This window comes from Borostomias antarcticus, assembly GCF_949987555.1.
Source record: "Borostomias antarcticus genome assembly, chromosome: 4".
NCBI classification, from domain to species: Eukaryota; Metazoa; Chordata; class Actinopteri; order Stomiiformes; family Stomiidae; genus Borostomias; species Borostomias antarcticus.
Genome location: NC_140237.1, coordinates 27033507 through 27046366, shown reverse-complemented (window position 1 = coordinate 27046366; position 12860 = coordinate 27033507). Strand labels below are relative to the sequence as shown.

The 12860-nt window shown below is 47.6% G+C and overlaps 1 protein-coding gene across 1 annotated transcript in view; it reads right to left on the bottom strand.

Moving 5' to 3' along the window:
* Nucleotides 1-12492, bottom strand: part of slc39a13 (solute carrier family 39 member 13) — a 17785-nt gene extending 5293 nt beyond the window's left edge. Inside the window, exons 1-6 of the mRNA XM_084436531.1 lie at nt 12386-12492; nt 10872-11240; nt 5494-5601; nt 4971-5080; nt 2172-2261; nt 1139-1228 (exon numbers count right to left, since the gene is read on the bottom strand). Coding sequence (XP_084292657.1) covers nt 1139-1228; nt 2172-2261; nt 4971-5080; nt 5494-5601; nt 10872-11196 — 723 coding nt within the window. The 5' untranslated portion in view covers nt 11197-11240; nt 12386-12492. The remainder of the gene's footprint in view (nt 1-1138; nt 1229-2171; nt 2262-4970; nt 5081-5493; nt 5602-10871; nt 11241-12385) is intronic.
* Between the last annotated feature and the right edge of the window lie 368 nt (nt 12493-12860).

The following is a 12860-nucleotide window of genomic DNA, read 5'->3' as shown; positions in this document are numbered from 1 at the left end:
GTCATCTCCTACATACTGAACACCCTGTCATCTCCTACATACTGAGCACCCTGTCATCTCCTACATACTGAACACCCTGTCATCTCCTACATACTGAACACCCTGTCATCTCCTACATACTGAACACCCTGTCACCTCCTACATACTGAGCACCCTGTCATCTCCTACATACTGAGCACCCTGTCACCTCCTACATACTGAACACCCTGTCATCTCCTACATATTGAACACGCTGTCATCTCCTACATACTGAACACCCTGTCATCTCCTACATACTGAACACCGTCACCTCCTACATACTGAACACCCTGTCATCTCCTACATACTGAACACCCTGTCATCTCCTACATACTGAGCACCCTGTCACCTCCTACATACTGAGCACCCTGCCATCTCCTACATACTGAACACCCTGTCATCTCCTACATATTGAACACCCTGTCATCTCCTACATATTGAACACCCTGTCATCTACATACTGAACACCCTGTCATCTCCTACATACTGAACACCCTGTCACCTCCTACATACTGAGCACCCTGTCACCTACATATTGAACACCCTGTTACCTCCTACATACTGAACACCGTCACCTCCTACATACTGAGCACCCTGCCATCTCCTACATACTGAGCACCCTGTCATCTCCTACATACTGAACACCCTGTCATCTCCTACATACTGAGCACCCTGTCATCTCCTACATACTGAGCACCCTGTCATCTCCTACATACTGAGCACCCTGTCATCTCCTACATACTGAACACCCTGTCATCTCCTACATACTGAGCACCCTGTCATCTCCTACATACTGAACACCCTGTCACCTACTACATACTGAGCACCGTCACCTCCTACATACTGAACAGTCACCTCCTACATACTGAACACCCTGTCACCTCCTACATACTGAACACCGTCACCTCCTACATACTGAGCATGCTGCCAGGCCTCTGGCTTCTATAGCTCATCTCTCATCTCCAGGGTTCATCCTGTCTCTCTCCAGGGTTCATCCTGTCTCTCTCCAGGGTTCATCCTGTCCCTCTCCAGGGTTCATCCCTGTCCCTCTCCAGGGTTCGTCCTGTCCCTCTCCAGGGTTCATCCTGTTCCTCTGTGTGTCTCGGAGGCTGTGACTCACCTTCCTGCTGACCAGGAAGCTTCCTGCCACGGCCAGCCCATGGGTGAAGTTGTCAATACAGTTGGCCAGGAGGTTCAGGTAACCACTTGTCTGTACACACACACACACACACACACACACACACACACACACACACACACACACACACACACACACACACACACACACACACACACACACACACAGACTGTGACTATCAGTGTTAAAATTACAATTTTTAGCCAACAGATAGAATAAATGGAGTAGATGAATGGAATGAACAGAGCAGAATACACAGTCAAGTTGAGAAATCTGAAAACCAGAGAGGAAGGGGTGAATTGTCAGTTTGTTCAAGTTCATGAGAAAATACCCACATAAGTAATGAAAAGCCTAGCAAGCCTGGATTTATGAGGTGAGATTACTACAGTAGCTACCAATCAGCATCACAAGCCTGAACCACAGTACTCAGCATTTTGGACTGACTGGTCCTAAAAAAAAGTTGAATATGTTATATGCTGGCAGACAATAATTTGCTTTGATTTGAAATGGCTGACAGCTTTGCAAATGCTCAAGGAGATGATGCTATAGGAGGGTTTGGTCTGGGTAGAGAGGAACTATCTGTGATCCATTCATATATAGGAGGGTTTAGTCTGGGTAGAGAGGAACTATCTGTGATCCATTCATATATAGGAGGGTTTGGTCTGGGTAGAGAGGAACTATCTGTGATCCATTCATATATAGGAGGGTTTAGTCTGGGTAGAGAGGAACTATCTGTGATCCATTCATATATAGGAGGGTTTAGTCTGGGTAGAGAGGAACTATCTGTGATCCATTCATATATAGGAGGGTTTAGTCTGGGTAGAGAGGAACTATCTGTGATCCATTCCCCATCATCAGGCCAGACATCAGGATGTTTCTCAGTTGGTGACTTTGTTCTGTTGGGGAACTTGGAACTGAAAGGTTTTTTCCATCAGTATCCCATGATTCCACGGGTGAAACGCCCCCCTGATCTAGGGCCTGACCCCTCGACCACGGCCAGCTGACCACAGCTTACCTTGATCTTCTCTGGCACCTCCTGCAGGAGGGTCTTTGGCTTGGAGGGGGGGCTCCAGGGCGCATGACTGGACTTGGAGCTGATGGAGGTCTGGGGGAGACAGGTCAGATGCAACTATCGGTATTATTGACCAGAATATTTCAGCGACGTCTGAGTCATGCAAGTGGTTACGCTGCTGAGGACACTAATACGTATTTGATATTTGCCATGAAACTGTTCCGTCACAAAGAGGAACTGTCATGGAGAAGTAGCGGTGACCACAGTACCCATCAACGCAGGGCCCAGCCGCTCAACATGATCCTACACTCCGTCAGGGCATATTTGCATATTTTAAATTAAAAAAAACCAACACTTATTCACTCAAGGACATTTTGATTTTCCAGGAAGAGCCAGCTTCCTTGTTCCCTCGCCCAGAAAGCTCATGTTGCCATTTAGCTTCACAGTCAAATTCAATGAGGAGGGAAATAGTCTGCTATTCTTGGGATGTGGTCTGGAAACATTTCATCTATTTGGTGATCGTTGAATGAGGAAGTCAGGAAATCTGACATAATGTCTAGAGTTCAAATATCAATCTAGACTAGAATTAACTGGGATTTCAAAGGTTAAAAGAAAATGTGAACATGGACATCACATGCTTAGTCTCTGGTCTCACACTCTCTCCCTCCACCCGTCTGTCTGTCTGTCTGTCTGTCTGAACATGCACTCATGTCCTGTCTGTCTGTCTGTGTCTGTCCATGCACTCATATCCTGTCTGTCTGTCTGAACATGCACTCATGTCCTGTCTGTCTGTCCATGCACTCATCACTTCTTGGGATGCTGGGTTAGGTAATAATCACAGGGAAAAGAATAGAACCAGAACTCTTCTAGTTACTAAATGCTAGTTTGTATCCTCATTCAAGCCTTTTGGAGACATGGTGTCCAATGTGTTGATCCAACACTGATCCAACACTGATCCACACGCTGTAACAAGTCTATTGACGTCTCCTCGTCTGGGGCTCTTTACCTGCTCAGTCTCCTCGTCTGGGGCTCTTTACCTGCTCAGTCTCCTCGTCTGGGGCTCTTTACCTGCTCAGTCTCCTCGTCTGGGGCTCTTTACCTGCTCAGTCTCCTCGTCTGGGGCTCTTTACCTGCTCAGTCTCCTCGTCTGGGGCTCTTTACCTGCTCAGTCTCCTCGTCTGGGGCTCTTTACCTGCTCAATCCCCTGATATCTGAGGGCTCTTTACCTGCTCAGTCTCCTCGTCTGGGGCTCTTTACCTGCTCAATCCTGATATCTGAGGGCTCTTTACCTGCTCAATCCTGTTATCTCAGGGCTTTTTACCTGCTCAATCCTGATATATGGGGCTCTTTACCTGCTCAATCCTGATATATGGGGCTCTTTACCTGCTCAATCCTGATATTTTAGGGCTCTTTACCTGCTCAATCCTGATATCTATAGGGCTCTTTACCTGCTCAATCCTGTTATCTCAGGGCTTTTTACCTGCTCAATCCTGATATATGGGGCTCTTTACCTGCTCAAACCTGATATCTGAGGGCTCTTTACCTGCTCAATCCTGATATCTATAGGGCTCTTTACCTGCTCAATCCTGATATCTGAGGGCTCTTTACCTGCTCAATCCTGTTATCTCAGGGCTTTTTACCTGCTCAATCCTGATATATGGGGCTCTTTACCTGCTCAATCCTGATATATGGGGCTCTTTACCTGCTCAATCCTGATATTTTAGGGCTCTTTACCTGCTCAATCCTGTTATCTCAGGGCTTTTTACCTGCTCAATCCTGATATATGGGGCTCTTTACCTGCTCAAACCTGATATCTGAGGGCTCTTTACCTGCTCAATCCTGATATCTATAGGGCTCTTTACCTGCTCAATCCTGATATCTGAGGGCTCTTTACCTGCTCAATCCTGATATCTGAGGGCTCTTTACCTGCTCAATCCTGATATCTATAGGGCTCTTTACCTGCTCAATCCTGATATCTGAGGGCTCTTTACCTGCTCAACCCCCTGATATGTTAGGGCTCTTTACCTGCTCAATCTCCTGCTATCTTAGGGATGTCACATTGTGATTGGCCTGCATAAAGTACATGCATGGTAGGGGTGTAACGATACACTAATCTCACGATACGATACGAGATATTGGGTTGACAATAACAATATGATACGATACACCAAGGGCAGGTGTGAAGCGTTGCAGTAGCGCTGCTGTTCACACCAATAGTGCATTTCTACTCCACTCCAGTGAATTTAGAGCTTAACTGTTGTAATATCATGGAGGCCTAGAGCTTAACTGTTGTAATATCATGGAGGCCTAGAGACAAAAAGATGTATTTGTTACCAGCGTTGTGTAGCCAGCGTTCACTGATATACAATAAACATATCACAATATTGTTTTCACCTTGACGATACGTATTGTGACGTTTCTGTATCGCGATATATTGTGGCACGATATATTGTTACACCCCTAATGCATGGCGACTGGGTTTTGGGATCTTGGTTACAGAGACTAGGCTTACTACATCTGTGTTCCGAGATGCGTGTTTTGGGAAGCACAAAGCACTTTTTTTTCTGTGTCAATGGCATAGCGTGCTTCGATGAATGGACACATTGCAATTGAATATGGACAACGCTGTTTTTTTTTTTAATCTATTTTTTATTTTATTTGTAAAGAACCCCTATCGCTAACACAGATCTAGCCAAAATTGGTCTGTAGTGGGTCTTTAGTGGGTCTTTAGTGGCTCTTCCACCTGGTTGTTTGTGGAATGCGGTCGACGCTACTTCCCAGGCACCTGGAACACAGCATTACCTGTTTCTCATGGCTCTCCACGTCCGGGAACATCTTCTCCAGGAGCAGGAAGGAGAGCAGTCCCAGGATCACCCACAGGCCCTGGCTACGGTAGTGCTGCTGACTCCCCCCTGGACGGAGGAGGAGGAGGAGAGACAAACACAGGGTGAGTCCCATAAGTCTATCCTGGTTTCCTTGCCTATTCCCTTCTTGCTTCCTGAACCAGGGAAGGAGAGAAGAGGATGAGCTTAGTCACTAAGTGGGGAGGATCCATGGATGCTGTCCTTTGATGTATTTTAACATTGAGTCTTGTTCTGTGGTCAAACGACCCTGAATGGGGAGCAGACTGAGGGGGCGGGGCTACAGATGAGAGAGAGATGATGGTTGATTAACCAGAGGCTGCAGTGAGATAAGGAAGAGAGAGAGAGAGAGAGAGAGAGAGAGTGAAAGAGAGAGAGAGAGAGAGAGAGAGTGAAAGAGAGAGAGAGAGAGAGAGAGAGAGATGGGAGAGAGGCTGGATTCTAGATGGTGGTAGTTGGCCCACCTGAGCTGCAGGACTGTGCCCAGGCCTCAGGGAGGAGGTGAAGGAAGACGTCTCCCAGGAGACTCCCGATGGCAAAGCTGAGGAGCTGCTTCAGTTTCCGACCGCCAGCTGGACACAACACAGGAGCGATGGAGACAGACGGCAGTTAGAGCTGCACCACTCCGTCACAGGGCATCAGGGCACAGCTCACTCTGCCACAACGCGCTCGTGAAATAAACCACAAGTTGAATAATAGGAGTTTTCCCTCGTGAAAATAATGGCCTGCTTAAACTGACAGTCAGTCACTCTGCCTCCTCATGTGGATACTCAGGATAATCACTGGTCGTTTGTTATGAATGCAACGAATCACAGGCGCTCTGGCAACTTAGCAGTGCAACGTTCAAACATTGTGGAATGTTCCTTTAAGATGTTTGTGTTGCATGTGTACATGGGAAGCAATGTCAAAGCCCCGTGCTTGGTGCCAACGTTTTAGTTAGTTGAGTGATCGCCTAGTTGAGTGACACTTTGGAGTGTGGACTGTTCTTACATGTATAGAATAGAAGCTGTGAGACCAGGCTCAAATGGTTGATGTGGGGGTTCGTCTAATAAATGTTTTTTCTGAGGCAGAAAAGGGTTAGTAGCATGCAGAGCCATAAAAGCAACACAGATCATGCCAGCATCTGTATACACATCTAAATATTCACACAGTGCATAACAGGATATACACCAGTGTATACAGAAGATTCACCAGCAGGCTGGAGGCTGCCTTTCTGTGTCTCTAGGTCCTGGCTAGTGATTGTAGGCTAGGCTTAAAAGATACGTCTTCAGATCTCACTTAAAGATTTCCACTGTTTCGGCTCTTCTTGCGTACTCTGGCAAGGAGTTCCAGAGGTTGGGGGCATAGGAACTGAAAGCTGCCTCTCCATGTTTCTTGGTCCTGGCTTTTGGAACTGTTAGGAATCTAGGATCTACTGGGCATGTACCTACTGTAACAAGCATGTCTGAAATGTATTCAGGTGCGCGACTGTGGAGAGATTCATAGACTGATAAAAGAATTTTGAAGTCTATTCTAAAACTGACAGGTAACCAGTGTAGTGATTTTAAGGCTGGTGTGATGTGAGCCCTCCGTCTAGTCTTAGTGAGGACTCGTGCTGCAGCATTCTGTATCATTTGTAGTTAAAGATTGCTTTCTTTAGTAGGCCAGAGCGTAGAGTATTGCAGTAGTCCATCCTGCTTGTGATGAAAGCATGCATTAGTCTTTCAGTGTCAGCCTGAGAGAAAGGGTTGCACCTTGACAATGTTTCTTAAAGTGGTAAAAAGATGTCTTGGAAAAATTCTTGATGTGGGTTTTGAAATTAAGTATGACAATCAAGTATGACTCCTAGGTTTTTAGCCTGGCATTGGGTGTCAATTGCCAGAGTTTTTAAATGTGCAGATACCTGCAGTTTCTCTCTTTCAGCGTTTTCACCCATGATCAGTACTTCTGTTTTGTCTTGGTTTAGCTGGAGGAAAATTGTGACATCCATACATTTATATTTGTAATACACTTAACAAGGCAGTTAATCAAGCTGTAGTTACTGGGTGTTACAGAGATATAGAGTTGGGTATCATCTGCGTAGCTATGGTAGCTAATGTTGTGCCTCCTGACACTGGGCAGCATGTACAGGCTGAAGAGTAGAGGTCCTACTGTTAGATTCATTCTAATAGTTAAGAAAAGAGAAGTCGAGAATGTCAAGGTTCATCTTTTATTCTTAATAGTTTACCAGTTTGCAGTCGGCCTCTCAGAGGAGGGAAAATCCAGCAAGAGCCGTGATTATCATCAAAACAGAGCATTATGAACACTGTGGGTGTGATCATACATGCATATGCAGAACTTCACTAGCCAATCATCAGTGAGTAGGCTAGGTCTGAGGGTTAACAGCTGAAGTAAACATTTACAGAGATAGCTGGGAGGAGGGGACCCCTGGTGAGGTCTCCTGCCATAAAGATTTTTTAGGCCTGGGGATAGTTGGGTTAGGGCAATAAACAGCAGACAGCTGCTCACTTTATAACACATAGGAAATCTACACTGTGAATCCTATGACAATGTCTTGAAAAGAGAACACCTTTATTTGAGTTTATCTATTACACTACGATGGATCTTTGAGGCACCCCACAGGTCATAGGGTATTTTCTGAGCTGTGGTTACAACGGGCAACGAAGAAATCACGACCGGTTAGATACGTCCTAAGCCAATTAAGGACTGGACCGGAGAGGCCAACCCACTTCTCCAGTCTTTTGATGAGGATTGCATGATCTATAGTATCAAAGGCTGCACTCAGGTCCAGGAGGACGAGAACAGAGAGCTCTTTGGAGAACTCAGTCTGCTCTTCAGTATACAGATAATATATTTTCCTTACACTCCGAAGGGAAGATGGTTTTCGAGCGATTAAAGCCTTTTCTCCAAGGTGGCTTAACTTTCTGCCCACCACCTTTTATATAAAAAAACACTTTTTGCACTTTAATAGCACATCCACAAGCCTGGCTTTGTCTTCCTGATCACATGATCTCACATTCTGTTCATGAAGAGTTTATGATCAGGCAGACAGACAAAGTCAAGCTCATGGAGAAAATAGGCGTAAGGAAGAGCTCCTGCCTCACTAGTATCCTGGACCAGAGCTAGCTAGCTATATGAGACAGGAGCTAGCTAGCTAGATAAGAGACAGGAGCTAGCTAGCTAGATAAGAGACAGGAGCTAGCTAGCTATATGATAAACAGGAGCTAGCTAGCTATATGATAGACAGGAGCTAGCTAGCTATATGATAAACAGGAGCTAGCTAGCTATATGATAGACAGGAGCTAGCTAGCTATATGATAGACAGGAGCTAGCTAGCTATATGATAGACAGGAGCTAGCTAGCTATATGATAGACAGGAGCTAGCTAGCTATGAGAGAGAGGAGCTAGCTAGCTATATGACATACAGGAGTGCCTTATGAGTGAAGGAAGGCTATTCATTTATTATATCACCTAAACATGCATCTGTTTATCCTTACAAGCATATGACATAACGCTGTAAAAACACTAAAACAGCCCTAAACGTTGGGTCGCATACTTCACAAGGCCGAAACCTGTCAGGCTATTCATGATGAGGGAAATTATGAATAGATTTTAATGCAGTGGACCTTGAAGCACAGATACTGTACAGTGTAGAATGATTGTTGCAGCACTGAATCACCTTGTTTTTATAAGTATAAAAGTGGCACCACAATTAATCAATTAATCACACGTAATAATCGTGATTATTGAACAGTGTTGGGGTTTAATGCAGATTTGATGCATTCACACTATAATGCCATCCAGAGTACTCAAACTAAACTTGGGTCAGCACAATATTCAAAAGTTTCCGCTTTTGGGCTAAAAAATGCTGGAGTAGTGTGGACATGAGGCCCAACGTTAAACATAGCAAAAGTTAAAGGAACCCGTATTGTAAACGTAGTCATATTGCACTTTCTTCAGTGATGATGAAATGCGATATGCTGTAGTCTTCAGCCACCCAGTTTCTCATTCTCAGTGTGAAAAATGAGGACAGCTCCTCACAATTACCTCGCACACGCATTATTACACTGTGCCAGCAGCACCCTGCTAATGAAACCCACAGCTTACACTAACGAAATAATCTCAAATCAAGCCTGCTCTGGAAAACATATGGAGTGAAATACACAGTAGTAGCTGTTTGACAGGGGGGGAGGGTCAGGGTAGTAGCTGTTTGACAGGAGGGAGGGTCAGGGTAGTACTGTAGCTGTTTGACAGGGTGGGGTCTCTCTCTCTCCTCTCTCTCTCTCTCTCATCGGCACGCCTCCTCGGACCAGGCATATGGCACTCCGGTTCCCTGGGGTTCCCCACGGCAACCGGGCGCTCACATTCTCCTTCTCCAGCCGACTCCGCCCCCTCGGCTAACTCCTCCCATCCCTCTCCCCTCTCTGGGTCAGTCAGATCCCAACGTTCCCAGTGCGTCGGCATGATGCGTCCGCGGCGCCGCTCTGCTCTCCTCGTCCCGCATCACCCCTCCTGACCCTCGTCTGCAGTCACCTTTGACCCTGACAAGACCCTGCTCTGCGCTTCATCCATCGTCAGGTCCACCATATCAAGCTGTGGTAAAGTATAGCCGTTTAGATTATTTTTGTGGCTATCCATTTTTATGGCAAACCCCTTTTCGTTATATGAAAACACCCTTCCGGGCCTGAGCTATTCTCTTGCTGTGCGCTAGAGTCATCCCAGAGTCATCCCAACCACACCTACAGTAACACAACACCCTGCAACACAAACACACCACCGTCTTTATGTAGGCTACTGACAGCCACTGCCCCCTCCTCCAAAGCAACACTAACATGTCATATCATTTGTTGGCTCTAATTTGCGCTCGTTGTCATACTAGTGTAGACGTGGTCTATGAATACGGTTGAATAGGCGCGTGTTCAATCGTAACCTTTGATTGACTAGTGATAAAAACATATTTGACAAGTAATTAACAATCAGACTTTGTGGATTACACAGACATTTGAATGACTTATCTGTTCAGAGTGTATTGCTCCCATACTGAGTAGCCTAGCCTTCCCCCCTGGCTAACTCGTCCCTCACCTTCCTCACAGTGTGCTGCACTGGCGCATGACTGGACGTCCATGAGTGAGTTGAGTGTCCTGACGTTGGCGTGGTCTGACTGATTGACCTGACGTTGGCGTGGTCTGACTGACTGACCTGACGTTGGCGTGGTCTGACTGATTGACCCGACGTTGGCGTGGTCTGACTGAGTGACCTGCTCAGCAGGGCGGGGTGGATCAGGGTGGGGCGGGGCAGGTCAGGGCGGGTCAGGGCAGGGCGGGGTGGATCAGGGTGGGGCGGGGCAGGTCAGGGCGGGGTGGGTCAGGGCAGGGCGGGGTGGATCAGGGTGGGGCGGGGCAGGTCAGGGCGGGGTGGGTCAGGGCAGGGCGGGGTGGATCAGGGTGGGGCGGGGCAGGTCAGGGCGGGGTGGGTCAGGGCAGGTCAGGGTGGGTCAGTGTGGGGTGGGTCAGGTCAGGGTGGGGTGGGTCAGGGTGGGGCGGGGTGGATCAGGGTGGGTCGGGGTGGGGTGGGTCAGGTCAGGGCAGGGTGGGTCTGGGTGGGGTGGGTCAGGGTGTGTCAGGTCAGGGCAGGGTGTGTCAGGGCAGGGTGGGTCAGGTCAGGTCAGGGCAGGGTGGGTCAGGGCAGGGTGGGTCAGGGTGGGGGGGGTCAGGTCAGGGTGGGTCAGGTCAGGGCAGGGTGGGTCAGGGTGGGGTGGGTCAGGTCAGGGTGGGTCAGGTCAGGTCAGGTCAGGGCAGGGTGGCTCCATAATCTCTCTGAACATTGCAAAAGCTGTTTCGCCCCGGCCTCCCCTGCTCCTTACCTTCCGTCTTGAGGGCAGCCCCGGCCTCTATGGGGATGACCAGCAGGGGGAAGAGGCCAGTGAGGCCTACAGCCACCGACCCCACCAGGGAGCAGATCCACACGTCCGCCCGCTCACTGGAGAACAGCTCAAACAGGGCTCGCACGCCCAGCGGGTCATCGCTGACCCGCGGCCCCGGCCTGGCGGCGGTAGCTGTGGCGTGCGCCATGGCGGTCTGGGACATGTGGCTGCTGGACCGCCCTCGGGAGGACGCCACCGCCAGCAGGGCGGCGCTGGTGAGCAGGGTAGCTAGCGCCCAGACGGGCCGTCGGCCTTCTGCACTCATCCGTCCCCCGGACCAAAGACCACTGGACACCAATAGGGAGGACGCTGCAGAGGGACGGACGCACTCGGGTTAGTGGGGCTGGAATAATAATAATAATAACAACAACAACAATAGAGGGTTTTCATGGCCCGTCATCTGTCGGCCATGTTGGAGGCTGGAGCTACTGAATGTAGATAGCTAGCTAGATAGATAGGTCTAGGTAGATAGACCTATCTATCTAGTCGTTAGCCTAAACCTGAGCTTACACCTGCTAAACCTAAGCTTAAACCTCCAACATGGCCGGCCGTGAAAACCCTCTATAATAATAATAATAATAATAATAAACCCTCTATAATAATAATAATAACTTTCATTTATATAGCGCCTTTCATAAAACCCAAGGTTGCTTTACATAGGGGCAACAGACAAGAGACAAACATGGTAGACAGAGACACACAACATTAAGTAACGGAAGCTAGAGGTCAAAGGCCATGTTAGAGAGGTGAGTTTTAAGGAGTTTCTTGAAGCAGTCCAGAGTTAAATGGCAGCTCTCCATGAAGAACTTCTCACATGTTGAATGTGCAGCTCTTTCATCTATTGAAAGGTTCAAGAAAGAATAACCAACGAGTCAAGACGTTTTGATGAGGGCAAAGATGCGTCTCTCATAACAATTCCAAAAAAACATTTGCACTGCGCTTTCTGTTCAAAACCTGTAGTCTCGCTGACTACTAGCAAGTTAGCAATTCCGTTATTGCTGCAGAATGCCAGCCGGGTTTCTATCAAAAACTTAAGAGACAGCTGGATAACCGACACTAGCTAATAGGCTAGCTGTGGTGGGTATCATGGACAAGGACGCCCCTGCTTACAAAACTGTTACCTCCCCCGACTCTGGATACTGTTGAGTAAACGAGTACACAGCTAGCAAACGTTATATAACTACCTAGATTGAGCAGACATGCCCGTAGTTATCCAAGCTAGCTAACTTACATGGCTAGGCTATCTAACCTAGTCTACGCCCTGGAAAGATGTGGTCGTGGCGCATCAAACTCCTCGCTCCGGGACTCCCGACCCAAACTAAAGTTAACGGGCTGCTATATCAAACATTAGCCGAACAGTCGCTAACACAGATGAAAAAATATACACTTCCCAAATGATGTTATAGTAATACGAGTCAATACGAAAATAAAATGCAGTATATATGATGCTTTACCTTGCTGTGATTGTTGTGTTTCCGCACCGGTGTGTCCCTGCCATCCAGCTGAGAGGCAGCCTAGAGAGGGCGTCCGGCCGAGCAGAGCTGCGGCTGCAGAGGTCTGATTTCGCCCCCTCGCATGATCGCGCTGCTACGGGTTCCTCTCTCGGTGCTGCTCGGTTTTACCGAGGAGCCACGTCTCACAATCCGGAAGTGCTTCTTTTTTATTTTATTTTATTTGTGTATGACATCATGGCCCGAAGATGATTCCCCAAATGTCAGATCTAGGCGTTGGCACAGCGAATCAGCAGGAGATTTAATTGGTACATGGTGATGAAAATGAATATATTTTTCAGGCCATAACTCGATTTGCTGTTGTGTTCTTGAATATTTTGCAGATGCCTGTTTTATAATGTTACAGATTTCATTTTTGTTTCAAAATTCTACACAACAAAATAGCGCATAATGACAGAGGGAAAACAGGTTTTGACAC